Below are 24847 nucleotides of genomic sequence, written 5' to 3' on the forward strand. Positions count from 1 at the left end.
GGAGGGGTTGTTGGGGCTGTTTTCCTCGACTTTAGGAAGGCGTTTGATACAGTGAATCATAATGTTTTGTTATCCACTGTCAAAGATTAATTTCTCTCCCAATGCTCTGACATGGATGGCGTCTTACTTAGATTCTAGAAAGCAGTGCACCAGGATTAATAATAGATGATCCTCCTTTGCTAACTGCACTACTGGAGTCCCTCAGGGATCTATTTTAGGACCAATTTTATTTAGTTTATATATTAATGACCTGCCCTTGATTTGCCCAGAAATCCACATCCAAATGTACGCAGACAATACAGTTATCTATACCCATGCAAAAACTAGAGAACAAGCTGCAGCAAAACTTACTGCAGTGCTAAACAAAGTATCAGACTGGCTAACTCTCAGTTGTCTTACTCTTAATGTAAGCAAAACAGTGGGCATGTATTTCTCTATCAAGAGGAATGTTACACAACATCAGCCTGATATCTGTATTATGGGAGAGGTGATACATATTGTTGATCATTTCAAGTATCTGGGCATAATTATTGATTCTAACTAAAGTTTTAAAAAACACATATAAAAGATATCCAATTGTGTCAGAGCTAGTTTAGCTAATTTTAGACATATTAGACACCAGTTAGCAATAGCTGCAGCTAAACTGGTTTTGCATTCAAGGATCTTCTCACATTTATCTTACTGTTCTACAAGCTGGTCCCAGGCAGGTGGGAATACGCTAAAACCCTTATGTACCCTTTACAAACAAGCTGTGAAAGTTCTTGACAAAAAAACAAGAAACTACCATCACTGCACCCTCATAAAACACAACCTATTAACCTTTGAGAGTTTTCTCTGTTTTGCAAACATGTGCCTGATGTATAAATTGACCCAAGATCTTGTACCACCACCACTCAAGCAATGTGTGTCATTTTACAGAGATAATGTAAGGGTCTCTTTTTATAATATGGAATGTATATTTTGTATACTGGGTTATACGTTATGTAATGCTTGTTATATGTTGTTGTTACGTTTTTATCTGTTTTGATAGTTTTGTCTGTATTGTCCTTTTATCTCCCTTGCCCAAGGACCACAGATGTAAATTAGCTGTATAGCTAACTCTGGTACAGGGCTTGAACTGTGCATGGTCCCTGACAAATAAACTAAACTAAACTAAACTTTGTAGTGTTTGAACTTGAAAAAAGTGTGTTCAATCTGTGTTAAGCATGTTTTCTCAAAAATGTGATTCTTCACTGGAAAGCTTGGGTATAAACACAGCTGGAGTCTCGTCTTTAAAATCAGGAATTGAAATACAGCTTGGCAAAACAACAAAGTTCTAACAAGAACCAATTAATTATCCATGAGAATATGTTGGACCAAGTCTTGATCTTACACATTGGGCTGGCAAAAACATCTAGTTACTATATGTTACACTGTTATGGACAGGTAAAAGTTGTATTAACATCAAAAATAATTTAAGATTACCAAACAAAGTTCTGTTAACGGCGCCCTAACAAAAACAAGCATTTCATGTCAGTCCTTGTTGTGCCATAAAAATAAAGCCTGACTTATGGTTTAATCGATCGTACCTCTCATATCGGAGGAAAATGTTGTTTAGGTCGTCATTGACATGTAGCAGTTCCTCGGTCACTTCTTCGTTAGAGACCCGTGAAATCAGCTCAACCACTCTCTGCTGCATAGCCCTGCATGTTCTGTTCAGCTCCTTAATAGATTGGCACATCAACAGATTTATTGATATATCAATAGATAGAAAACAAAGAAAGAAAAAAAAAAAAGGAGAGTGAGCTATAGAAAGTCAAATAATTTTGTCAGACATATACAATATTATACGGCATTGTCTAAAATATACTGTATGTATATATATTTACAAGGCATCAAATGTTGAGCAAGTCAGAAATATTTGCTCAACTGTGTAAAAACTCTGTCAATGCTTTTTCTTTAGCAGCTGGAAAAAGAAAGAAAAAGTCAGAAAAGTTACCACATAACCATTTCAACTGGCACAGGCATCTTAGCAAAGGGCCAAATCCTTGCAGCTGACACAAATACCTGAGTGGATTTGGCCTGTGGAGATTAAACTCTGCATGAGTTTCTATACCACTAGTTAATTGTTAATTTCAGGAATTTTACCCCAGCCAACTGGTTCTTGATAAGTAGTGGGCGAGTTGAGTGTTTCCTCTGAAAACTAAAGACACTACTCCCTCTGGTGGTTGTAAACGATTCCAACACTTTACAACTGACGTGCCAAAATGGAAAGCTTTTTGCTTTCTGATTTAACATCTTTTACAGTGCGTGGGAATTCATATAGTAAAACAGTTGAGCTTATAGTAATTTATATTTTTTTTCAGAGTAAGGATGCTAATATGATCTCTAGACAGACCCATTCATAAAAAGAACAAAAAAATAAATAAATCAGATTTGCTTTCTCAAAATAGTCTTAAAAGTCACTTCGAAACTACATGAACTTAAAATCCACAATACACATTAAAAACACACAAAGTCAGATTTATTTCCATAAGTATGATGAAAAATATAAAGTCATGTCAGGCACATCATTGATGAAATAAACCTCATAATATATTCATGTGCTTCTAACCTGAAGCAGTTCCAGGTCAGAAGCATCTTCCTGCCCAGGGACCATCTCAGTTAGCATCTCTGACATCACTTTGGTGTTTCCTCTCACTACGTCCAGCTCACTGCGAAGCCGGGCGATCTGAAAGCACAGAAGGTCAAAAGTCATTTCGACAAACTCAGGGCTTATTCCGTTTTAGCACAGTGCTGCAGATGTTCTCGAAAGCAGTCGACTGAGTTAGTCATGATATCCAGCTAAAATCGTGTAATCTGCTTTATTCTGGTGAAATGGGCTGTATAAAAGAATGAAGTTTCACTTTCAGCAGAAAGTTAATTTCATTGGTCGAAGGTTGCTATCGACACCCCTTACCTGTTCAGGGGTTGCTGTGATGGGGCTGGGAATGTGGGAGACCGGTGTGGCAGAGGCAGGGGTCATGGTTGGGGTCAGGGTTGGGGTTAGGGCTGGGGTTAGGGTTGGGTTAGGTTTAGGACTCCCAGCAGCAGGTGAGGCAGGGGCTAGGTACTTGATCATGGCTGGGTCCACCTCTGGTGTAACCTGGAAGAAAAAAATATAGTATATAATGTGGGTATAAATACCCACAGTAACATTGCTGTGTGAATATACATGGGTTAGTGCTGTATGTGTATTTCTTTCCTCTCACCCTCTGTGGTGTGTGGATGGGAGACAATGCATCCAGGTCTGCCATTGGGAACTCAATGCCTTTCCTCTTCAGTTCCTCATAAATGTGGACTACACCAGTTAGATCGGGGCTACTCCTGAAGGCATCAGCCCAGGCCTGACACACAACCACACACACAATAAATAAAAATAAAAAAATCATTAGTGATATTACAACACAATATCAGTACAAAGCAGTTTATCATCCTGTCATGTGTGCAAATCCTTAAAAAAGAAAATTAACAATTTTTTTAACATTGCCTTGGTGTAGATACAGTGGGGGAAATAAGTCTTTGACCCCTTGCTGATTTTGCAGGTTTGCCCACTTACAAAGAATGCAAAAATCTACAATTTTAATCATATGTACATTCTAACAGTTAAAGACAGAATCCCAAAGAAAATTCCAGAAAATCACATCATATGAATTTATTAAAATTGATAACCATCTGATGAGGAAAAACAAGTATTTGACCCCCTGGACAAACAGCAAGTATTCTGGCTCCTACAAGCCAGTTAGTCTTTCTTTAAGACACAGCCCCAATCCGAACCAATTATCTACATCAAATACACCTGCCTCACCTCGTTACCTGTATAAAAGACACCTGTCAACACCCAAACAACCAGCATCCAACATCACCACCATGGGCAAGACCAAAGAGCTTTCTCTGGGACATCAGGGACAAGAATGTTGATCTGCACAAGGCTGGGATGGGCTACAAGAGAATCGGAAATCAACTTGAGAGAAAAGATCAACTGTCGGTGCAGTTATCAGGAAATGGAAGAAGCACCACACCACCGCCAACCTCCCTCGGTCTGGGCCTCCACACAAGATCTTGCCTCGTGGGGTGTCCCTGATCATGCGAACGGTGAGGAATCATCCCAAAACCACAAGGGGGGGACTGATGAATCAACTGAAGGCAGCTGGGACCACAGTTACAAAAGAAACGGTTGGTAACACACTACGCCGTCATGGATTGAAATCCTGCAGCGCACGCAAGGTCCCCTGCTCAAGAAGAAACATGTACAGGCCCGCATGAAGTTCGCCATTCACCACCTGGACGACTCAGAAGAGGCCTGGAAGAAGGTAATGTGGTCAGATGAGACCAAAATAGAACTTTTTGGCCTCAACTCAACTCGTCGTGTTTGGAGGGCAAAAACACCGAGTACAACCCAAAAGAACACCATCCCCACCGTCAAGCATGGTGGTGGCAACATCATGCTTTGGGGGTGCTTTTCAGCCAAGGGGACGGGACAACTCCATCGTATTGAGGGGAGGATGGGCGGGGCCATGTATCGTGGAATTCTGGACCGACATCTCCTTCCCTCAGTGAGAGAGCTGAAGATGGGTCGAGGATGGGTGTTTCAGCACGACAACGACCCTAAGCACACCGCCAAAGCAACAAAAGAGTGGCTGAAGAAGAAGCACATCAAGGTTCTGGAGTGGCCTAGCCAGTCTCCAGACCTGAATCCGATTGAAAATCTTTGGAGGGAGCTTAAAATTCGAGTTGCCAGGCGACAACCTCGGAACCTGAATGATTTGGAGGCTGTCTGCAGGGAGGAGTGGGCCAACATCCCTGCCGAAATGTGCACAAACCTTGTCACCAACTATAAAAACCGTTTGACATCTGTGCTGGCCAATAATGGCTTTTCTACAAAATATTAACATGCTGTTTGTCCAGGGGGTCAAATACTTGTTTTCCTCATCAGATGGTTATCAATTTTAATAAATTCATATGATGTGATTTTCTGGAATTTTCTTTGGGATTCTGTCTTTCACTGTTAGAATGTACATATGATTAAAATTGTAGATTTTTGCATTCTTTGTAAGTGACCTGCAAAATCAGCAAGGGGTCAAATACTTATTTCCCCCACTGTATTTAGCAATAACACTATAACAAATGTACAATATAACCGTTTTAGAAAGAAGAAGGGCAGTATGGTTTGTGCAAGGTGTGCAAAAATATTGATCAGGGAATGTGCAAAAGTTATCACACAGTATATACGTGCAATGGCCAGGGATAATAGTCCAGGATGTGTATTAATGTAACGTGTAGTGACTGTGGTTGGGTCTGTCGGGGTCGGTCAGTGGGGGTCCTAGGCCTTGTTGATGAGGCCCACTGCAGTCAGGAAGAAACAGAAAAAAGGTTTTGGTCCAGATGGACTGCAGCCTTATGTCAAGAGGGGAGTGTTTCAAAAAGTTTGTGTCCGGGGTGACAGGAATCCTCCCATACACACACTGATGCAGGTAATAGACCGAGCAAAGGACAGAAAAAGGCGGCTAAAAGAGGAGTAACCTTCAACAAATCCCTATAAATAATCAGAGCACAGAGGAACGAGAGACAGAGAACACCACTTGTTGGCCGAGGTGACCTCAGGTAACACGATAGCACCGGAGGCTGCAGTCTGTGGTGCAACACCTGGGAAGTGGAACATGCGGTGCCCACCTGGCTTCCCAGAGACTACCACTGACCTACTTGATGCCATTGACAAAGCTTGCTGTTACCATCACACTGAAGAGGAATTAAGCCCTCTAGAGTGGTCAGTAACAACAGAAACTAAATACAGCACCAACACAAAAAGACCCAATACCTGTATGAGCGACAGCACTTTGTCTTGCACGATGGTTGGAGGATTGTTTTTGGGGGAGATGATTTTGACCAAGACACCATCGATGAAATCTCTGTTGGCCACCTGGATATGAAACCTGTGACCGCAGTTCTTTACACATGTCTCCAATACCTGCAGAGAGGGAGACGATTAAAAAGAGACAAAAGCCTGCCTGGGAAAACTGGAAAGCAGGAAAGTTTGTGAGAGGCAGCTGAGAAAAGGAAGACTTCTCAGTCAGGATGCTTTCATTACACAGAGGGGCTTTTAACTAACAGAGCTATAAAAGATGTGGGTGGATAGGAACACAGCTTAATCAGCATGACTGCTATGAACAAAATGAAAGATAAGCAAAATCAGACAGAAACAAAACATCCCTGACAGTGGGCATGAGGAGAGACATAGTGGAATACAATGACAAGGTATGGAGAGGTTAAGTTTTTGCATGGTGCAATCCTTTAATGTGGCCTACACACTGAGAAGCAGCAACAAATTAGGACACGGCTTCCTGAATATAAAACCATCACGAAATGTTGCAAGGTTCAAAGCCATTTTGTCATTCAATTCCTACTGACAAAGGAAATTGATGCCAGTTTTACAATTAAAAAAAAAAAAAAAAACCTAAAAAGTAGAAAGTTCTCACCGTTAGTGCCAGCATCACTTCTCTGTAGTTCTTGTTGCCACCAAGTCTCTTCTTCAGTGCCCGCATGGCATCTTTTGGCCTAGAGGGAAACAGCAGAGAAAACACAGCTGGATAAAGCACCCCAGCTGAGAGTAGGCATAACATCTTTGACTTTGTTGGAATAAATTATTTTCTGTGCCACGATAACAGATGCCAGTCAGTCTGTCCGCATAACTGTTTGACTAAGACAGAGAAGCACCGTCACACCATCTGTTTATCTCTGTTCTTTCTGAGTGACTATCTGTTTTTTCCCAAGGCAAGATCAAAGCTGTCCATGCGTAAAGACTTCAGGTTGGCTGCCCGTCTCTTCACTGCAGATGAGACATAATAAGCTTTTATGAACTCCTTCATGAGCTATGGTACATTTATTGAGCGGTGGAGCTGAAATAGATGGAAATGTATGGAGATGCTGCATAAAGTCTGATATATAGCTTCCTGGAACAGCACCCTGTTTCTGATTCAGTGTTACGGTTGCCATCGGTTTTGTTATTTCCTGAACCAACCAGACATTGTCTAACTCGCTGAAACATCTTGAAGACAAGACGTTCTGTGAAGCTGAACTCCCTCTCTGTGTGTGGCTGTGTGTGCGTGTGTGTCTGTCTGTCTGTGTGTGACAGAGAGGGCACCATGTTGCATGCCATGACAATGAGTGTGTGTGTGTGTGTGTGTGTGTGTGTGTGTAGGCATGAAGAATGCGAAAAGCAGGGGACAAAAGAGAAAAGGGAAAAAGACAGATCCCAATATTCTTCCTGAAAAAAAAAGAATGCATAATGGAGATATTGGCTAGGATTCCTTGACTAGAACATTTATTTAGGCTACAAAACGGTGCTGCTTTTTGAATTCTGGAGAAGACAGATATTTTTGAAAAATGCAGATTATGTAATTTATGTTTTTTGTTGTGACTTATGCTCTCACATAAGATGCAGAATATACACTGTGTCTTATGAATGCTTATACATGTTTTAATGCAGGACACTGACATAAGCATTTCATTCATTTAGTCAGTGACACCTCCAGAAGACAAAAGGCTTTCTGTAGGTTGGTGTATGTTGGTGAAGCACACAGTAGTAGTCAGTGTATTATTTGCTTGAGTCACGCAGTCAACTAGTGTGACAAACAACGAAAGACCCATTAAGTTGTGGAACTGACCAATTCAGGGACCACAAATCTTTTCCGTACAGAACTTTGATTTAAGCAAATTATAACCCATCAATGATTAACTTCTAATTAACTTCTAAAACTGTGTAGCAGCTCACCCCTCGTCCGTCTCGTTTACTATATCACAGATCTCCATGTTGAGGGTCCAGTCCTCATTCTGCAAGCCTCCATCTGTGGCCCTCTCTGGAGAAAAACACAACAAGTTTAACAGAATATTTATTTTTAAATAAGGTTATATCTTTAAAAGAAAAAAAACTGTGTCCCTTAATTTTTGCCTCTACATTTTGTTTCATTTAGGGGTACCAGTGACCCTAAAAATAAATGTAAGCCCTGAATTTACTTCATTATAGTCTTCACTGTAGTGTAGTTTATTTAATTTACACTATGGTATTATGTGATGTAGTTTATTTAATTTACATTATGGTATTATGTGATGTGAGACAGGAAGCTGGTGGCTTTTTACACAAATCCAACATTGTTTACAACACAACAGAATGTCAGTTAAAATGCAGACAATACCAACCAGTAAAGAGAAACATATAGCTGCCTGTAAATAGTTTACTTTTATCCGAGTAATAGTGATTATTAAGTCTTGGCTAATGGTATAAAGGTGACTGAGAAAACATGTTTTCAGGGTCTTGCTTTTTTCTATCTCAATATTAGCAATTTCATATCTTGATAACGATATGAATTACAGTATATCCTGATATAGCAGGTTTTCTTTCTGGTAATTCAATAAATAAATAGTCTATATGAAATAACCACATGGTAAATTTTAAAATAATTACATTATCAAAGAATATCTCTCTCTCAATGTTCCTTTTTACTTACGAACACAAGCAGCCAGTTTCAGCACTACAGCATAGTATAGATAATGACTAACGAGAAGCCCTCTACATCAGCTTATTTATTGAGTGAAATACAGTCATAATACAGAGTCGATGTAGTCTCCTTTATCTGGTCAGGGAGTGCATGTTCAGTACCACTTGGCTCCAGACAAAGATAGTCAATGGCTCCATGGTATCTTGTTAGAGTGCCATCAGTATAATATGGCATTCCATGCAAACAGTTTTAATATTAACAAGACAGTAAAATGGAAATCACAATTTTTCTAACAGTAAAGCATATTGTATATACTCCTGTGTGAATTAAATACTTGACAAATGAAAAGTAACAAGTAGTTTCTCATTTTATTAGGAACTTTAGTGCAAAATGAACAGAACGTGCAAGGATCAGAACGTAAAGCATCGCCCGATTCACACAAATATTGCGGCAACGCAGTTCGTCAGCTGGTTTTTTGACATAGAGATTGATAGAAAGCAATAGAAACGGTATAGAACAACAGATACGATTAGGGCTGCAACTAACGATTATTTTAATAATCGATTAATCTGTCGATTATTTTTTCGATTAATCGGATTTAAAAAAAAGCATTAATTTACATCAACTCAATACATGCATACTTATTGTTTTAGTTAATAGTTGTGTAAGGTAAGTAACCCAAATAGCAGATACAGACAAGACAGACAGACAGACAGACAGACAGACAGACACACACTTATTCATTAAATTATTACCATCATTGTAGTAAGTGCAAGTTAAGTTCGTTTATACACCACACACTATTATATTTGTCAACAATAACTGATATGGGACAAAGCACATAATATATACACACAACAGATTGAAAAATTAATGGGCCAAAAAAGGCGAGTGAATAAAACCGTGTCTTTAGTCTTGCAAAGTATACCACCCCTGCTTTATTACCGTTATTACCGAGCTAACGCTAGCTTGTCATGCTAGTCTGCTGGATAACGAGTAAACAGCAGCACCAGAAGAGCTACTGGAGGGACGGTACGTTCCTCCCTTCAGACCGGAACAGAAGTAGGATAGTGTAGTGACTTTACCCTGCTGTTGAACTCCCTTCCTCCTCATCAAGGACTCCAACATGTTTACGTTTTAGGTGCTGACTCATCACCGTGGTGCGCCCGTGCCATGCCGTGTCGCTTTTGCTTATCTTGCAATTAACACGTTTTTGATTTATTTAGTGTGAAATGCTCCCACACTTTGGATGACTTGGGTCGTACTGATTTCTCTGCCTCCGCCTTGTGTTTCAGAACAACGTTACGGGTCTCTCCGGTCTCTCTCCGTATTTCCTCTACCCCCGCTCTGCTCTTTTTTCTTTTCTTTCGCTCCGCGCTGCTCCGCTCTGCGCTCAACTCCATTTTTTTTTTTATCTCCGCGACTAGGTGGCCTAATAGTTGCGCGACACAACGAATCGATAATTAAATTCGTTGCCAACTTTTTTAGTAATCGAATTTTATCGATTCGTTGTTGCAGCCCTAGATACGATATGTTTATATACGATAAAAAAATGTTTATATTGTTATAAATCGTCATATCGCCCAGCCCTATTTGCTAGGATGTATTTTGTTATGGTTTTGTCAAGAATCACTTGACAAAATGACAGAAATATCGGTCTGTCCAAGCAAGATCCATTAATAGCCTAAGTGGAAACTAATTTGTCAGAGGGGTTGGGATGAAACCTTGGGTCTAGGATCATGAGACAGATCAGACTTCTACATTTCTTCATTCAATTTAGTTTTCTCAACATAAAATATTATCCACCACCTGTTGCTCCAATGCCCCAAACTCTCATATATTAGTTAAATGAATGAACCAAACAGTCAAGTGGAAAGAAGAAAGCTAACATCTTGGAGGAAAGTGAAGCTGGTTGTGGGTGTGATGCAGCTGTGCACTCAGTCATAACCCACACAGGTTTTCAAACTCCACCCTACCATTTTATAGCATTCTGGCTACAGCCAGGACATAGTGTCATCCAGACTGTGAGAAGCTACAGTGATGAAGTGGCATCGTAGTCATCACTGCGTTCATCGCTCTGTCTCCCCCTTCCTCTCCCGTCCCCAGAATCCATCCATCATGTCAGTGAAAGCTGATATCTATCAGGATCACAGTCGTCTGGGGTGAATTTCACATTGAAACAGAAAAATGTTTTCTAACAAAGTGAGCTGAGACAGAGTTCCTGTGACTGACACTCAATAGACTTTCGACGATTCTTGAGCTTGGACAGGAGGAGCCTGTCTACCAGAAACCCAGAGGCCCCGAGCAGACTGTCATGCCCGGGCCAAGAGCCTCTCACTGGGCCGTGTTGCCTTCCTTTTGGGAGGCTCAACATTGGACAAGCCTGACAGCCATGACTTATTCATGCTCTACCACCCCTCTCTAATCAACTTGTAACAGACTGAGCAAGCACAGAGAGACAGGCATCTTATTTAATTATTTTTTCTCTTTTCTGAGTCACACCTACAAAACATATCTACAAAAATAGAGCGCATAAAAGTGAATTACAACATGAGCAGCATTTAAAAACACTGTGCTGTGTCTCGGTGGTAGGCTGCACATAAAGCATACGTTTGGAGGAATTAACCAGCTACTGCCACTGGGATATTCCATGTAATCTCCTCAATTGGATTGCCAGGTCAAGAAGAAGACAAGACAGAGCACAGGTGGCAGAAGAGAAGAAAAAAGAAAATCTGATCTCTCCATGAGTCCAGCTCATGCCACTGAACAATCAAAGCTTTGCTAATGAAGTGAAATGCATGCTGCTGAGTGCATTCATTCATTCATGGTGATGTGCACAGTACCACTACTGCTCACGGTGTGTCAATTCCCCCAGTCCTGGGAATCAACACCCCACCAGGGAAGCCAGTCGATCACGTGGCTTTAACGGTGGCAGGCTGTGCAATGCGCTGCCAACAAAGCCACAAATCTCTGGCCCTCTCTGGCCCCATCCATCCACATTTTGTCCTTTTTAAAGACTTCTTTTCTCTACAAATTTTCCACTTGTCCTTGTATTTGCTCACTTTTTCCTCCTCTACGTAGCTCAGCAATAGCAGAAGTTTGACAACAGCTGCTAGCCAAAGCTGGTCACCTAAATATTGAAAATGGCTCCTAATTCTGGTTATATGTACCGAGCTTTTTAGCATAGAAGTAACTAGGGGTGTGTGTGTGTGTGTGTGTGTGTGTGTGTGTGTGTGTGTGTGTGTGGGGAGCTGATAGTCTTAATTAGCTTTGGAGCAACTCATTTGGGAATGGCTTGAAAGTAACGGACGTTCATTAATATCAAAAAGTTATGCACTAGAGCTTTAAGTTTAGACTTTACATTTTTGTATGATATTCTGCAAATGAAAATAGTCAGTTGTACAAAAAGATGACATGGCAAACTGACCTATAGGCCTACCTACAAAGTTCGACAGATTCCCGTACAAAAAGTGCTTTATTATAAACTAGGTTCCTTTCAATGTATTTTCTCCATCCATTTATTACTGGTGCATTAAAATGTATTTCATTTCAATCGGTAGAAATCTGTGAATGAAGTACTGCATTACCAAAACGACTCACTGAGTGACTGCATCGCTTCAGCGCTCTGTGCTAATAGCCTGAGCCTCTGACCAATACGTTTCCCTTCAGAAAAAAGAGGTGGAGAAACCGGTGGAAAAAAGCGGGCAAAGTCCCTTGAACATGAAGCTGCAGCATGAAGAAGAAAAAACAGTCATTCATTCACCACCTCTAACCCCTCCACCACCTTGTCAGTCACTCAGGAAATAAAAACAAATGTCTAGAAAGTTCCACACAATGCATCCCTCAGCATCTGTTCTGTTGATTTCTCTCTCTCGTTGTTTCAGGTAAGCTGATCCTTTGCCCTTCTGATGTGGTGTACAGGAGCTAAACAGACAGCTGGCTGTACAACTCAGCCCAGTGCAGCAACTCAACCGGAGAGATCAGGCTGGAGATTCAGCCATCTCTGTGAAATGGGGAAATCCAAGACGTGCTGCATACAGCCCACGGAAATGACCTAGAAGGACCTCTGTAGTGCAAAATGTTTGAGACGATGCTCACAGTTGGTAGCTGAGGGCCATCTTGGATGACATGGCAGGCACAAAGCAGCTGACCAGTGGGTGGTGGGCAACACTCACACAGGCCAGAGGACAATTCAAAGGCCCACTAACTCCTAGATGTCCTTTCTCCAAACTGTTTCTATCCGGTGCACTAAGGAGCTTGATTAAAACATTGTTATCTACGTTCTATCACTAGGAACTGTAAAACAGATTAGGTAAGAACATGTGAAAGTTTAAAATCTACACAGACTATTTACAAAAGAGCAGTACTCACAGAAGAAAATATGTAATCAACAAATGCTTCTGTGACAGCTGCTGCATTCACTTAAAAAGGTAAACACAAATCAACATTGTGACAAATAAATGTGTGGTCCACATCTGTTGTGCAGGGACTTAACTACACGTTAATAAAACAGGGAATATCTTTAGGATCTTTTACTCAACTGCATAAACACTGACATTCAAAATCAATTGAAAACTATTTAGGGTAAATGCAATTAGAGTCAAGGTAGAAAAGTATCTAGAACCAAAGATGGTGTTCTCTATATGAAAAGGAACGGAACAGTAATTATGTTGTTACAGTGTAGTACAGTGGGGTGGGTGATATTCAGGCAATCTAAAGTGGATACTTCCTGACAACTAAGCCTTAATAGATTTAAATTTAACCGATAAGGAATCAAAGCAAAAGAAACTTACACTGTTGCACCCAGACTACACTTTGGTATTATCAAACAAAACATTTCTTCCTGTAGATCTCACAGAAGCTCGTGTGTGCTATTCTCTCAGGATAAAAGGCACAGCTAAGCCTTGGTGACAACTGTTCTGGGTCAGAAGCTGTTTATCTCTGAGCAGTGTTGCAAACAACCAGAAAGATGCAAAGAGAGAATGCAACCAAAGGGATGTGGTAGGCCTCACGTCCCTCTTCTCCTCTGCGGGACGAATAAGCACCACAACACAGAGCCTTGAGATTTAAAACTAAAACCAACCAGGCGGACCAAGCAGTGTGGTCAACTATTGTTCAGGAACTAAGGAAATATTGAAATTTAGCTTGGCTCTGCAAGCCACTTTTAAGCCATGTCACACTGTCCATGCCATTCCCTGTCATTTCATAATCTTAAAACTGCATTGCATTGTCTAATGTTATACACATGCAGAATGATTTTTCCGTAATGTAACGTTACTTTTTACAACTGACTATGTTAGGTAGGTGAGCTGGATAACATTAGGTGAATGCTCATTCCAAGTAACGTAAGATGACGTTTGCTGCGATAATGCTTGCTAGCTCGCTATTTTCGTACCGTAAACCCCAGTAGTAAAGCACAAAATGTTTGTCCACGCTCAAATTGTGTATGGTAGATTAAATATCACATTTGTAATGAATCATTGCAGCGCTAACGTACCTATGCATTGGCCCACGGGAGTGCTGTACGGATTTCCAAGTAAGAACTCCATTTTGACAACAAACAATCCGCTCGGGAATAATGAGGCTGAGGCCCAGAGGCGGTACTACCAAGCCCCGCCCACAGAGTAATGCTATTGGTCAAATGGCCCGAAAAACGTATGGATGGAATCAATGTCAGTCATATTAAGCAACGGAAGCTATGTGTTACGTTAAACATTTGTAATACATATAAACATGAATTTTACTTCAAAGCGCTCCATAATTATATATAAATGCACGGAAATACACAAACAACGATAAAAAAATTACTCAAGCATTCATCCTCTGAAATATACAAAGATGCATAGGCTAACTGGTTAGACTGGTTAGACTAGAGCCTACACTGCGCTTTAAAAAAGGTTTAACCAAAAGAAAACAACACACAATCTTAGTGTCATGATAACTAATGATTATTTTGATTTGTGTTGTTATTTCATACATTAATAACTCAAGCAAGTATATTTTGAAGTTAAACGTTTATTTTAGCAGAAACATTTTTTACGTACTTGAACGCAGCTTAATGTTAACCGGTTGCTATGTAACGGTGTGTAAACAACAGAGGTAAGAGGTAAGAGGTAACGTTACTGGCTTTACAAACTTGTAACTAATGTTTGTTGATTTTGTGGTTGTCGTTGGTAGTTAAAATTGGCTAATGTTTTTCTTGGAAGCGCATTAATTGATTCATTTTAGCGAGCTAATAATGGTGTGAGTTAATAGCATCCTACGCCATCAAAAATAATCTTCTTTGTTTAGCATAGCTAATCTTTAACCGAACAAGCCAATCTCCAAATTCACAAAATATGATCTACTTTCTTCTTTGAGCAGAGGATAAAGTGAAGTCAAGCGTGCCTCCAACCCCACTAGCAGCAGGATGACGAGGCGTTGTGGTAAATCTACCATGTTGATGGATGAGGAGAATCTGCAGAAGGCAATAGTCGAGCAAGCAGAGCAAGATCCTCAAGATCAGGCTGGGCTTATTGTCAAGGTGGAGGAAATCCACTTCAATGAAATCCTTAAACTACGTCTGGAATACAGAAGTAAGAAAAAAAGAAATCTGTGTATGAATGTGTATTGGGTTTAGGTATGTGAGAGGCTTTCAGGACCTTTCTGTGGCTCAGGTTGTGGAGTGGTCCTTTCGGAAGGTCTGTAGCCTGGCCCTGCAGTCCCAAGTCGAAGTGTCCTTGGGCAAGACAATGTTTATCTGATGAGCAGGTGGCACCTTGTATTGCAGCCTCGGCCACCATGGTTCCTGTGCTATGTCAAACGCTATGAGTAGGTGTTGAGACTAGTAAAGTACTATATAAATGCAGTCCAATTACATTTACATTTGTTTGTTCACAGACATCCTGATTATTGACCACTTATGGGAATTCACATCCTTGGCAAAACTGGATTTGAACCACAACCTCATAGAGAAGATTGAAGGCTTGGACCGTCTGATTAATCTGAAATGGCTTAGTAAGATGACGCTTGGTAGTTTTATATTCTGCTAATGCTTACTTGTAATAATTGTACATGTATTGGCAAAGATGTAGACAACATCTTAAAAAATATGAGCCCAGTAACTACCAGTAGCAATGACAGTTATTCTGAATGTGTCTTTAGATCTGTCATTCAACAGCATCGAGAAAATTGAAGGTCTGGACTCTCTGCGGAAGCTTGAAGTTCTGAATTTGTCCAACAACAGAATCTCTGTTATTGAAAACATGGACACACTTGAGAAAATCACTCATTTCTTCATCGCTAACAACCTTATTGAAAAGCTGGACAAAGTAACAAGATTTTCTTGCATAAATTTGTCACATATGATGTGTAACATGCTGCATTTGTATTATGTAACATTTGTGTTTTGCAGTTTCAAAATATAACATTACAGAATGTTTACATAACCTATTGCAAATGTAATACATTTCAAAGGTGCTCTATCTCAGGAAGTTCAAGAACCTGTTCACTGTCAACCTATTTGGAAATCCTGTCTCAAAGGAAGACGATTACAAATTTTTCATCGCAGCCTACTTTCCAAACTTGGTGTGCCTTGACTACAGATTACTTGACGAGGATACAGTAAGTATAAACAGTGGTGTGTTTTGACTCAAACCCAAGTTGCAATCTAGTGTCTTCTCCTTTTTCTTTTAAGCTATTTTTTATTTTATCTTAAAACATGACTATGTCGAAGTTTCTTTGGAAATTCCACATGGCCATTTGCCATGGTGATACTGTGTGACTAAAATCTTGTGTCTATGTACAGAAAAATGAAGCATCTATCAAATACCACAATGTCCTTGAGGAAATGAAACGAGAGGAGCTGCCGATGCAACAAGCTGATGAGGCTGAGCAAAGCCAGGAATCTGAAGTCAAATTACACACGGTAATATAAAGCTCACATTTGGTGATCATCAACATTTTTCTCCACTGAGCTCTCATAATTTATATATGGACTGTGTGTAAATTCAGTTCTTCTTCCCTACAGGATGCCTTCGTGGAGTTCCTGAATGGCTCTTACCTGTTTAAAAGCATGTTTGAAGACGATCCAGAGGCAGAGACACTGCACTGTGTGCCTGAAGTGGCTCACCTGCTTCAAACATATCCTCTGCTGTCTTTGTTTCTAATCAATGCAGGTGTATTGATAATAAAATATAATCTGTGGAAATTAGCACTTGAAATCCTTAACCCTATACTTACATTTGAGCACCAAATGGTGGAGCTGTGTATGCAGTTATTTGAAATAGGTTTGGCTGAACATAAGCGAAGAGAGACAGAGGTGAACTCCTTCTTCAGTGGTCAGAATAAGGCCGTGATGGACTACCAGCAGAAAGCGTCGGAAATATTGGAAACTTTTGAGCAGGAACAGAAAAAGGTGAGCTGTGAGGACCAATTAAGACCTGTACTACTGTATTTGGATAAATTATAGTAACCTGTTAATTTTAACAAGTTGACTTTACTTAAAAAATGTATGGAAACTCATTGCCTTGAAAAAAGTAAGTTCAATGAACTTAGTAATAGTAAATTAGTGCAACTTTATTGTTCTGAGTAAACAATACTTAATAAACTTATATTTTCTAAGTGAACACAGCTTGTTTATTCTGAGTAAGTAACACTCAATAAGCTTAAACTTATTAAGTGAAGACAACTTGTTTATTTTAAGTAAATGACACTTAATTAGCTCGTGGTTTTTAAGTTTATTAAGTATTGTTTACTAAGAACAATAAAGTTGCACTAATTTACTATTACTAAGTTCATTGAACTTACTTTTTTCAAGGCAATGAGTTTCCATAAATTTTTTAAGTAAAGTCAACTTGTTAAAATTAACAGTGCAGGACTTTATCATTATTAGTATGTTATTACTCAATTCTATTAAGTTGTCTTAAGTTATGTTTTTAAGTTAATGAAGAACATGTTACACCAACTAGAAAAAATTAAGTTAGTAGAAATCTTTCTAAAACTTTGAGTATACACTACTTAATCTATTTAAGTACTTTGAACGTTTGGATTTACAGTGTATGATTGATTAGTATAACTTATAGTTAGTATAATTTATCTTGTGTTCTCACCTTTCTAGAGGATAGTGGAGTTGAAACAGTTATCAGACCCAGACGTGCTCGAGGTCAAGATCAACCACTACAACGATGAAATCAACCAACTCTGTAACAGCCTCATGGCACTGGAGTTTCAGCTGGTCAGCCAGCTGGAGGTAAATTCTAAATTAGATAAGCACTCATTTTGCACCCAAACTGTGTATGTGTGTGTGTGTGTGTGTGTGTACCTTTTATACTTTGTAAAGCATATGATCTTCAATCTGCTTAAAGTGTATGTCATTTGAGCCACTTCTTAAATCTCTCTTTAGCCTCAGTAACATAAGTTATGTTACATAGTTTATTATAGATTCTATAGATACAAATAATTTAACATTTAATTTAAAAACTGTTTTTCTTTTTCTTTTTTTAATGAAGCCTCTTGTTCATTTCAGGATATCATCAAAAAGTTGGACATCAACATCTCAGACATAGTTGGCAACTTCAGTGAAACTGTTCAAGGGATATATCCTTTCTTGGTGTCATCATCATTAAGATATTTAAATAATTTATAATAACACTGGTTCATTACTGTTCTCAGGGTCAAGCTATTGAGATACTGTACATCCTCATTTGGGGTATCAACTTGCTCCCAATTCAATTTTAATGCACTCAAATCTGGGTTCTAGGGCAGTTGCCCGCTTTCTGTGGCCAGTAATCCAGACATGTTTAAATCATACACAGTGACACACACAAACACACACACGCACACACACACACACACACACACACACACACACACACACACACACACACACACACACACACACAGTTTGGGTGCAAAATGAGTGATTATCTAATTTAGAATTTCCATGACTCAGTCATACATTTGCGCAATGTCGAGATCTGGAGGATAGTTATAATGAGAAGGTGCGAAAGATTGCTGTAGCAACTCTGGAGAATGTGGCCAAGGACAAACTGGATAAGGATATGCCAGATGATGTTAAAATGGTAAGGGGGTTATTCCTTATAGACCAAACTCGCTATCCAAAATATAGGATGGAATATATATTTATTTGGACTATTATAAAAATGTCAGACTTCTCTCTCAGTTCTGCTCCATTTAATCTCAGAGACCAAATAAAGAAAATAAACACAACTAAAACATTACTTCCTGCACACCCTGCCATGTCAACACTACAGTGTAGCATTACGGCCACCATTTTGAAAAGCCTGAAGGCTAAATTTAGCATATATATGTATTTTAATTTATTATTGCAGATAAAGTCTAACGTGAAGAGATTAACCTGGATGAGTCTGACAAGGTGGGGACATGGTTTATTACCAGTGTCAGTGCCTTCAGCCGTTCACAATTGTGTTTTCTCTGTGTAGCTGTTTACAGACAAAGACACAGTGATGGATGCACTGACAACTGGCCACGATAACCACCTGCTGAAGATCAATGGCCGAGAGACTCAGTTGGTTACACGTGTCAATGCCTGGAAAGTGGCCCTCATTAAAGGGGTAGAGAGCTGAAATTACATTAAAACAAACACCCCAGTTCCCATTTTTATATCGATGACATCCCGTATCTCACAGTCTTGTTATTGTTTGCTTGGTTATTACAGATTCAAGACAAAGAACTTAAGCGGAACCGCATGCGCATCTCAGACATCCACAGATATGTGGACCACTTGTGGGAGCAGCTGGAGGAGTTGCAGTATCATCATCTGTAAAACATGTTTCGCCAAAAACATTTGTTTATGTATTTTTCACAACCTGACTTGACATCTGTAACAAATTTCAGTGTGCAAGTAAAAATATGTCTTTTTTATTTCTATATTTGGTCCATAGACAATTAAATAGATATCATAAGGAATCCCACCTGTTCACCTTTTTCTTGCTGTCTATTTTTGATATTTAAAAAAGAGAAGACATTTTTAATAATCATTATATTCTTCCCTTGTACCCCAGCCAACCACATACACACTTTATCTTTATTAAATCAACTTTATTACAGATAGAATAGCATTATAAGAAATGCAACAGTACAGGTAGTGTAGACCAAAAACAGAAGAAGAATTTATATTTATATAATTAATAATATATATATATATATATATATATATATATATATATCAACAAATGTATACACATGTAAAAATCTTTTTTAGATTGAAGCAATGAAATAAGCAAATTAATTTAAGAAAATAAAAAACAAATAAATACAAATCATCTAACAATCGTGTCCACAATATATCTCTAAATAAGTGATGTCTTTAAAGTTTTTAGAAACATTTCCAACAATTATAGGCAAAATCTGTTCAACACAAAACAGAGGTATATATTCAAGGTCTCAAAGTCTTAAAATTCACAATTTTCACTGTGCTAATAAAACAGCATAACAAAATAGAATAAAAATATTTAATGGATACAAATCAAATGTTTTGGTATATATTTCATCATATGTAAATATAGTATTTTTTATTATATATGATATAGTAGAGAGTAGAGACTGAAGAAATATCTTTGTTTCTAGACTTCTTGACTCGCTGATCAAAACATTTAAAGTTTTTTAAATGTCTAATGTAGTAGAAAATTAAATACAAATCCCAGAATGCATTTGGGTAAACTTGCTCAAGCCGAGCACCAGTTTCCAGCCAATGAAATTCAGGGAAGCTGGATTCTCAAATGAAACGTTGCAGTATTCCAGTCCATGGACAGCTAGCCAAATTGAGCAAAGTTTTGGGACCTCGGAGATTTTTTTGCAGCAGGTAGACCCTCTGCCAGGACCGATTCTCTGTCCAGCTGTGGTGTACTCAGTTGTAAAGTTCATGACGGTTGCTAACGGTGACACTTTAGCGCTCATCATGCCTGTCCGAGCAGAGTGCTGCAGTAGCATCGGCTCGGCCTGCCCATCCTCGGCCTCTCTTGTTCCCCCTTCCCCGATCAACACCTACCAACCGGGGGTGGCCACTTCGCTACTGTACAGCGGCTCACAGTTTCGGGGTTATCAGAAGAGCAAAGGCAACTCGTACGACGTTGAGGTTGTTTTGCAGGTAATGTCTTATTGACATGGACTTGTTTGGTTGTTTAACATTTGTTTGTTTATTGTTATATGCAAAGTCAGCCAAATTTGCTAAGTTAGCTGACGTTAGCTTGTTAAGCTTTATTTTTATGGTTGTCATATAATACTAACGCGCAGACCTAGTTTTGCTAGGTGACTGGTTTTGTTTCTGTTACATTGTGAATTGGGACCTAATTTTATTAATTAACCTTTTCGTCACCTATTTTTGCAGTAACGTTACACCTACTACCCAGACACGTTAGCATTTTGTACATGTATCTACCTAAATGAGCGGAATCAATCTACTAGCATTAATTTTGACAACAATGTCAGTATCCCACATTGTACGGTTTGTGTCTGTTCACACCAGCCCTCCTGCAATTTGTTGTACATCATTAAGGAGGAGTACAATTTTTGCACCTGTGATTTCACGCTTCTTGAGATACATAATTATGTGTTCCCTAAATCTGTTCGCAGCATGTGACTGTGGAGGATTCATATTTGTGTGGATACCTGAAGATCAAAGGTCTGACTGAGGTGAGCTTCCAGATGTCGTAAGACTGACGTTTATTCTGCACAAACTGGTTTCTAAAGTCAGATTATTGGTAGACAAATGTGAGACCACTAGGTTTAACCTCATCTTTCAGGTCTACACACTCTAGCCTGTTGTCTGGATCAACGGAAGTACATTTCCAAAGCCTGACATATACACGCCAGAAGTCCCTCACCTTCTGCTCTCTGTGTGTTGCCCTTCTCAGAAAAAATCCCTTCGCTTCGGGAAACAACAAACTTCGAACTAGCAAGCTACACTCTGAAAAACATTTGAAGAGAATTTGGATTGTGCAATAAGGCAGGCCTGCTTGGTTCTTTTGGTGAATGATTGTAAAGATTTACAAAGAAGATGTTTACGGAATTTACTCTCTAACTGGGATGTTTTGGGAACTAAAAGTTCCTTCCCAAGACCACTTTGCAGAGCCACCATTGCTGTGTCCGGAACTTAGTGTCACCCAAGATGATTGTGATCGGGTTAAAGAAATGCAAACAACCCAGAGCGTTTTTTTTTCTCTTATCCCACAATGCATTTGTGGTGTAGTCCAACCTTACTCCGCAGCACTGCTGAGAAAGGTCTGCAAATGCGAGACTATCCAGTCTGTAATAGCTTGTCAGTTGCTCTATCTAATGCAAAAAAACTACATGGAAGGCAGTAAGTCAAAAATATTGATAATTATCTTTGTTGGATTTATGGCACATCTAGTTGAAGCTGTACAGGTATATCAGTTTTATTTATATATATATATATATATATATATATATATATATATATATATATATATATATATATATATATATATATATATATATTTTTTTTATTTTTTTTTTATATATATTCACAAGAACATGGGAAAACTGCAGAACATACAAGTCACAGGACATTCTGGAAATTTTAATAATCCTCATGTTGCAGTGATGGATTGACAGAGCAGTACCCTTTTTAAGCATTTTAAAATTAAATATAGTTTTCAGGCATACACAAAGTTGAACCACTATTAATGTATCTGCTTTTTCATTCCTTTCTCTGTGCATCAGGAGTATCCCACTCTCACAACATTCTTTGCTGGTGAAATTATCAGTCAAAAAAGGCCTTTTTTAACTAGGAAGTGGGACGCAGATGAGGATGTGGACAGAAAGCACTGGGTATGTCCTGTTTGACTTTTATTTTAGTGCAGTACTATTTGTGAATTCGTTGGTTTAATGTTCAAGTATCGTACACCAACAGCAGGATGTATACAGTAGTCTTTCATACGATGGGAGGGCAGCAAGAAAAAAAATGATGTGCAAAATGATGTTCTGTCTTTTTCATTTTGTTTGGCTACCTCTTGATGAACAATAGATGGAGCCAGGCAGAAGCAGCGCTTATCACTGTGTTGTGAGAAAAGCCCATGGCAACTTAAGTGAAGTTTATATCAAGGAACAATGGGCATCTCTGTATTTTTTAAGCATGAAATGATTAATGATAATTTACATGGCAGGAAATTAGACTTAGCATATTTTACTTTTCTTTGTTTTTTTGTCTTGTCACCATCTCCATAGTTTCTGTTCTCTTACCTGTATTTAATGAACTCTTACCAGGGCAAGTTCCAGCCTTTTTACAAATACGCCAAAAGCTTCAACTCGGATGACTTTGACTATGAAGTGTTGAACAAAAGTGATTATGTCTTCATGAGGTGGAAGGTTAGTACATACTTTTACTGTCACCTATCATTTCTCTCTCTGTCCTCGTGGTAGCTTTGACCTCTAACCTCCACTCCTCCCCCCCCCCCCCCCCCCCCCCCTCCTCAGGAGCAGTTTCTAGTTCCAGACCACACTATCAAAGACATTAGCGGTGCCTCCTTCGCTGGCTTCTATTACATCTGTTTCCAGAAGTCTACAGCCACTATCGAGGGGTATTATTACCACAGGAGCTCAGAATGGTAACTACCAAACATCACAAACCAGAGTCAATGTTTGTCGCCACATTGGTACGTGATTCTTATGCCGATATTTCTCTCTGTTTTCTTTTCTACTTTCCTCTGCAGGTACCAGTCTCTAAACCTAAACCATGTTCGAGAGAACAGTATGCCTATTTATGAGTTTCGGTGACAAACGCACACACGAGTATCGAGTCAAGGAGCGTGCAGTTCATACTGCCCTGTGGTTAACTGGGATGGGAACAACGGAGAGCCCTTTAGTGCCAAGATCGGAGCTGACCCGTTTTTCTCGCTGCAGGGAAATTTAACATGTGGTCCGACACTCCTATGCTGAAAGAAAGAAGGCACAGAGAGAGAAGAGTTTAAAGGAAGACAAAGATCAGTGACAGATGGAAGGTTTCTTACAGTCACTGTAGTGCTCATGTTTCTGTTTTTTTTTTTTTTTTTATTTCATTTTGTGCTACCGGATTTCGTTTCATAGGATCTGTCTCCCTTTTGCTGGAGAAATATGTTCCTGTTTTCCTTCAGTGGAGAAACGTGCATGTAATTGCCTTTTAGCTAAGATTTGCAAAAGAAAATAGTATAAAGGGTATACATTTGTGAGAAGAGTTTTGTTCAGTAAAGCTTAATTTAAAGAATCTTTATTTTAAATATACAACAGCAGCTTTAACACCCCATAGTGTTTAATGCAGAGTATTATTGACAAAAGTAGCAATGATGAGCAGTGGTCTACATTTTATGCAAGGTCTATCAAACTAAGTCGTGGTCTGTGGCTCAGGGATGGTGTGTTTGGGTAATATGTATTTAATAACTGGAAAAGCTGAATGTGGGAGTTGGCTGAGTTAGGATTACAGTGACGTTGATTTCCAACAGGGCGTTAATAATCAATCACTTCAAAGCTTCTGCTTTTTCAAACACCGTTGTCTCAACATCTTGACAAAAAGTCTTAAATCACATCAAAATGTCTCTATGCAAGCCAAAGGTGACTGACTAATAGGTAGGATTTCTAACAGCACCTAACTTATTTTATTTTCAGATGATTTATTGCAGAGTGATTTATTTATTTTTTAAATTAAGAATGACCATGAGTGAAAAAACATAAGGAAAAAAAAAAAAAGTAGATTTAGTTACAAGCATTTGAAGCTCAGACATGTGACAGAACATTCCGACTCCATTAGTTTCAATAATGTAAGATTTTCAGTCCCGTAAATAGGTGTCGATGAACGGTTGACAAGAAGATTAGAGATTTTGTGGCACATGGAGTTTGACTGACTGGAAAAGTGAAGATGCAACACGGCAAAAACAATGCAGTGATTTGAATGTTAATCTTCAACACAGTCTGTGGATAGAATCTTACTTGTCTTTAGTTTCAGTCACATTTGTCTATTTTCATTTTTAGAAGCTGTTAAATGTGGCTAAATTACTTTTTTACTGCATTTCCTCTTAACCTTTACATAAAGGGCACAACAGTTGGAGGTAACAAAAAGCTTCACATAACATGCTTATCTACAATGTGTTACTGTTCTGTCCTCAGTGGAAAATATGTGTAAAAGAGTACCTTTTGTGGCTCATGGAAAAAAGTCTAAAGTAGGAAAGGGGGATGAGGAAGAATAAAACATGTTATGCTAAGGAAAAACCTGTTGCCTTACGATTTTAAAGGTTTGTTAAGCTCCTTTTTTTTTTTTTTTTTTTTTTTTTTAAGAAATTACTAGGTTAGTAATGTTTTATTTGAACAAAATCATAAAGGTA

The 24847-nt window shown here is 39.0% G+C and overlaps 3 protein-coding genes across 9 annotated transcripts in view; 2 read left to right on the forward strand and 1 right to left on the reverse strand.

The window, feature by feature from the left end:
* Positions 1-14131, reverse strand: part of tom1l2a (target of myb1 like 2 membrane trafficking protein a) — a 27047-nt gene extending 12916 nt beyond the window's left edge. For 3 of the 4 annotated variants that reach the window (XM_028598844.1, XM_028598841.1, XM_028598845.1), the window contains exons 1-8: positions 14011-14131; positions 7790-7874; positions 6495-6573; positions 5837-5986; positions 3231-3365; positions 2939-3124; positions 2594-2710; positions 1569-1702 (exon numbers count right to left, since the gene is read on the reverse strand). In XM_028598844.1, the coding sequence (XP_028454645.1) occupies positions 1569-1702; positions 2594-2710; positions 2939-3124; positions 3231-3365; positions 5837-5986; positions 6495-6573; positions 7790-7874; positions 14011-14062 (938 nt within the window). In that variant the 5' untranslated portion in view covers positions 14063-14131. Of the gene's footprint in view, positions 1-1568; positions 1703-2593; positions 2711-2938; positions 3125-3230; positions 3366-5836; positions 5987-6494; positions 6574-7789; positions 7875-9598; positions 9634-14010 lie in introns of those variants that run through there. The other variant, XM_028598843.1, reaches the window with a different exon arrangement.
* drc3 (dynein regulatory complex subunit 3) lies at positions 12753-19319 on the forward strand. 4 transcript variants are annotated; one of them, XM_028598848.1, is made up of 13 exons: positions 12753-12825; positions 14877-15088; positions 15393-15509; positions 15657-15823; positions 15969-16115; positions 16300-16419; positions 16522-16634; positions 16734-16908; positions 17611-17742; positions 18019-18089; positions 18451-18574; positions 18956-19087; positions 19192-19319. In XM_028598848.1, exons 2-13 carry the CDS (start codon positions 14923-14925, stop codon positions 19297-19299), a joined length of 1572 nt encoding a protein of 523 aa, XP_028454649.1. In that variant the 5' UTR covers positions 12753-12825; positions 14877-14922; the 3' UTR covers positions 19300-19319. The 4 variants fall into 4 exon arrangements, with proteins under 4 accessions (XP_028454649.1, XP_028454647.1, XP_028454650.1 ...); XM_028598846.1 differs by lacking the exon at positions 12753-12825 and adding an exon at positions 14573-14619; XM_028598849.1 differs by lacking the exon at positions 12753-12825 and adding an exon at positions 14598-14612.
* An 888-nt stretch (positions 19320-20207) lies between these two features.
* Positions 20208-24847, forward strand: part of gid4 (GID complex subunit 4 homolog) — a 5112-nt gene continuing 472 nt past the window's right edge. Inside the window, exons 1-6 of the mRNA XM_028600678.1 lie at positions 20208-20622; positions 21108-21167; positions 22218-22325; positions 22761-22862; positions 22971-23101; positions 23207-24847. The exon at positions 23207-24847 is cut by the window's right edge and continues 472 nt beyond it. Of these exons, the coding sequence (XP_028456479.1) occupies positions 20227-20622; positions 21108-21167; positions 22218-22325; positions 22761-22862; positions 22971-23101; positions 23207-23270 (861 nt within the window). The 5' untranslated portion in view covers positions 20208-20226 and the 3' untranslated portion in view covers positions 23271-24847. The remainder of the gene's footprint in view (positions 20623-21107; positions 21168-22217; positions 22326-22760; positions 22863-22970; positions 23102-23206) is intronic.

Source organism: Perca flavescens, chromosome 15, assembly GCF_004354835.1.
Source record: "Perca flavescens isolate YP-PL-M2 chromosome 15, PFLA_1.0, whole genome shotgun sequence".
NCBI lineage: Eukaryota > Metazoa > Chordata > Actinopteri > Perciformes > Percidae > Perca > Perca flavescens.